The sequence below is a fragment of the Engraulis encrasicolus genome, chromosome 11 (genome assembly GCF_034702125.1).
Source record: "Engraulis encrasicolus isolate BLACKSEA-1 chromosome 11, IST_EnEncr_1.0, whole genome shotgun sequence".
NCBI classification, from domain to species: domain Eukaryota; kingdom Metazoa; phylum Chordata; class Actinopteri; order Clupeiformes; family Engraulidae; genus Engraulis; species Engraulis encrasicolus.
The window spans coordinates 699,502-703,861 of record NC_085867.1 but is presented as its reverse complement, the minus strand read 5'-3'; the positions used below and the strand labels follow the sequence as shown (position 1 = coordinate 703,861).

The window sequence follows — 4,360 nt, the reverse complement described above, 5'->3', positions numbered from 1 at the left end:
GTGGTCAGGGTGTTGAGGAGAGCCAGCTCTGTGGTCAGGGTGTTGAGGAGAGCCAGCTCTGTGGTCAGGGTGTTAGGACCATTTACATATTGCCCTGAATAGCCAGCTATCTCATCTAGGGCTGGGACTCGATTAAAAAAAATATATCGAATTAATCTGTCCGCTTTGAAATTAATTAATCGAATTAATCGCATTTTAATCACATTTCAATATCTGACTTGAGAACAGTAAAAAGTATCTTTTTCAAATGGATTTTGTCTAATGACAATACATAAGCTTAATCTAAAGATTTCCCTTTTTAAAAGAAGAGAGCATTCTTCTCAATTTCAGCAGGTTGTTCACCATCAGGCGTAATACTGCCCTCCACTGGTCTAATCCAGAACTCTTAAGCTATATTTTGTAGTGCGAATAAAATGAGTTCATTTTTTTAATCGCGTACATTTTTGTGTGATTAATTAATCACAATTAATAGCCAACTATCTCATCATACCAAGAAGTCAGTTGTTTGTTTCCTGTGAACATGTGGGAAGCTGTGGTCTAATGGTGAGGGAGGTGGTCTTAAGATCAGAGGGTTGTAGGTTCAAATCCCACCCTTACCTCTCCCTACACCTCCATCCATGGCTGAAGTATCCTTGAACAAGGCACCTAACCCCACACTGCTCCAGGGACTGTAACCAATATCCTGCACCAAGGCACCTAACCCCACACTGCTCCAGGGACTGTAACCAATACCCTGCACCAAGGCACCTAACCCCACACTGCTCCAGGGACTGTAACCAATACCCTGTACCAAGGCACCTAACCCCACACTGCTCCAGGGACTGTAACCAATACCCTGTACCAAGGAGCCTAACCCCATACTGCTCCAGGGACTGTAACCAATACCCTGTACCAAGGCACCTAATCACACACTGCTCCAGGGACTGTAACCAATACCCTGTCATAACTACTGTAAGTTGCTTTGGACACAACCGTCAGCTAATGTAAGTGTAATGTAACATTTGAATGGACCAGGAAGTTAGTTGTTTTTTTCCTGTGAACATTCGAATGTGCTAAACTTCCCTGTGTGTGTGTGTGTGTGTGTTTGTGTGTGTGTGTGTGTGTGTGTGTGTGTGTGTGTGTGTGTGTGTGTGTGTGTGTGTGTGTGTGTGTGTGTGTGTGTGTGTGTATGTGTGTGTGTGTGTGTGTGTGTGTGTGTGTTTGTGTGTGTGTGTGTGTGTGTGTGTGTGTGTGTGTGTGTGTGTGTGTGTTTGTGTGTGCATGTGTGTGCGTGTGTCTGCTTTTCTCTAAACTTGCCTCTGACTCCCACGTGTTCCATGTTCCATTTCTAGATTCGTCACCATGGCGACGCTGTGTCATCTGCTGTCTGTCTGGCTGGCCACGACGCTCCTGTTGCTACCGGCAACCACACAGCTGACGCCAGCCCACTCCTTCAGTCACATGACACGGGAAGAGGGTTCTAGAATGCGGCGGTCGGCGGCCGACTCCAACGACACAGACGCTCCTCGCGATGTGACACACACCCCGGAACTCTCAGACGCCATCACAAGACCTTCTGGGAAATCTGTGGATGTGTCCATCACACCGCCCCCTGCAGGTGCCTTTGGTGGTAACGAGCCTCAAAACGGCTCCCACGAGGGTCTCCCCGGCAACACCTCCGCCGTAACACCTCCCTCGGTCGCTACGGGCAACGTCTCAAGCGTACTGAATCCTGCCGCCGCCATCACCTCCTCCTCCTCCTCCTCCTCCTCCTCCTCGTCCGCCTCTTCCTCCTCCTCCTCCTCCTCCTCCTCCTCCTCCTCCTCCTCCTCTACTCCTCCAGCCCTGGAGCCGCCCCACACACCCGGTGCTGTCATGGCCTCCTCTGCTCCAACCGGAGCTCCCGGGTTCCAGTCTGTCACCTCCGCCGTGCCCCCTCCTGTGACCAGCAGCTCCGACAACAAAACCGCCAACGCCGCGTCTACGGCTGCTGCTGGTAATGGCACCATCGTCACGGCAGCACCTGGTGACAACGCTGGCAATGGCATGAATACCACCACTCACTACGTGCCGACCACCAACGCCCCAAACGCCACCAACGCCCCAAACGCCACCAGTGCCGCCGCGGTCCTCCCCCCTGACCCCGGCCACAAAGTCACCGAGGTCATCACCACGACAACCACCACCACCACAACAACCAAGCCGTCGTCGCCGGTGACGCCGAAGAGGCCCGACTGTCCGGTCTTCACCCAGCCGTCGCCATGGCAGCCGGGCCACACCAACAACAAGAGCCTGGTGGGGAACTGCCTGATCGCCATAGCGTCGCTGGCGGGGTTGGCCACCTTCTTCATGGCATGTTCCATCGTGCTCTGCACACGCCTCTCCGCCGCGAAGCAACGCTACCGCTTCCACATGCGCCGTAAGTAATATTATTAACTTGCCAGCTATGCCATTCCTGCGGCCTATACTGCAAAGCCGGTTCAGGAGTAAACCATGTTGAGTTAAGGTGTAAATCATCTAATAGAAGAGCCTGGACTCCTCATGTTGTGGACCTGGCTTACTCCTGCACCAGCTTTGTGGTATAGGCCCCTGGACATCATAATGTGGTATAGGCCCCAGGACATCATAATGTGGTATAGGCCCCTGGACATCATAATGTGGTATAGGCCCCTGGACATCATAATGTGGTATAGGCCCCTGGACATCATAATGTGGTATAGGCCCCTGGACATCATAATGTGGTATAGGCCCCTGGACATCATAATGTGGTATAGGCCCCTGGACATCATAATGTGGTATAGGCCCCTGGACATCATAATGTGGTATAGGCCCCTGGACATCATAATGTGGTATAGGCCCCAGGACATCATAATGTGGTATAGGCCCCTGGACATCATAACGAACTGGATTTAGTTGGAGCCAATGTAGTTGGTTAATCTGAAGTTCGCAAGACCCCTGTTTTAGGTAGCCATTTGAAGAATGTTGAGTGACTGTATACGTTTGGATTTAAAATGTGTCTTTCTTGTTAAGGCGCTTGGCTGGGGATGGTTTAAAATGTGTCTTTCTTGTTAAGGCGCTGGGCTGTGGATGGTTTAAAATGTTTTCTTTCTTGTTAAGGTGCTGGGATGGGGATGGTTTAAAATGTTTTCTTTTCTCGTTAAGGCGCTGGGATGGGGATGGTTTAAAATGTTTTCTTTCTTGTTAAGGCGCTTGGCTGGGGATGGTTTAAAATGTTTTCTTTCTTGTTAAGGTGCTGGGATGGGGATGGTTTAAAATGTTTTCTTTTCTCGTTAAGGCGCTGGGATGGGGATGGTTTAAAATGTTTTCTTTCTTGTTAAGGCGCTTGGCTGGGGATGGTTTAAAATGTTTTCTTTCTTGTTAAGGCGCTGGGCTGGGGATGGGAGAGGACCTGGACGACGGGACGGAGATGGTGTGTATCTCGGCGCTGATGCCCGACGGAGACGGCCCCCCGATGTCCCCCGTCACCAACCACACCGGCCCCGTCGCCGCCCCCCGACGACACCGCTTCCCCAAGAGCAACGGGGCCCTCATCCCCGTTACCACGGATACCGACAGTGACGGAGGAGACAACCTCACGCTCAACAGCTTCCTGCCGGACGGCGACCGCACGCCGTGTGACGGGGACCCAGGAACCTATTAAGGCATCAAACGTAACCGCACACCGTGTGACGGGGACCCATTAACCTATTAAGGCACGAATACATCAAACGTGACTTGAGTTATTGACTTTGTGTTGAGTTGCCAAGCAACGGGAGTTATTGACTTGGTGTTGAGTTGCTGGCGACAGAAGAGACAGGAGTGATTCGGACGTCTAGAGGCGATATAAGGCGACAGTTTGTAGACGAATATTATGTAAATGAGCTATGATGCGGTTCAGGGAAGGTCGCCACAGCCAATGGGAATGCAGGAACGGCATTAACGGACATACTCTGTTGCTTCTATCTGCCCGGATAATATTAAGACACTGTGTTGGCCTCGGGCACTTATACCTCTCAGGTGCCCCCCATTATGAACCTTTATGGTGCCCCCTACTGGCTGTAAATGGCTGGTGCCGCTGGGCCCTGCGCCACTGGCCCGTATGGGTAATCCGTACGCTATGTGACGGGTTGGGCAGCAAGTGGGGACCAGTCTGCCACATAGAGAGCAGGGGGCAAATGAACACAGCTATCCTACCACATATTGAGCCAGTGGGATATGTATATACTGTATGTGTGTGTAATGTATTGGAGCCTATGTATGGGGGTCAGCTCTATGTTCCAACAGCCCATTGGTCCCACGGCCCATTGGTCCCAGCTTCCATGTTCCCAGTTTTAAGAAATTATTCAAATATAAGCCCAATGCTCTACAAGTCCATGTTCCC

At 51.2% G+C, this 4,360-nt stretch overlaps 1 protein-coding gene across 1 annotated transcript in view; it reads left to right on the top strand.

Annotated features, from left to right (window-relative positions):
* The window catches only part of selplg (selectin P ligand), a 10,121-nt gene extending 6,433 nt beyond the window's left edge, over positions 1–3,688 (top strand). The window contains exons 2-3 of the mRNA XM_063211146.1: positions 1,332–2,398; positions 3,363–3,688. Of these exons, the coding sequence (XP_063067216.1) occupies positions 1,332–2,398; positions 3,363–3,640 (1,345 nt within the window). The 3' untranslated portion in view covers positions 3,641–3,688. The remainder of the gene's footprint in view (positions 1–1,331; positions 2,399–3,362) is intronic.
* Positions 3,689–4,360: the final 672 nt, after the last annotated feature.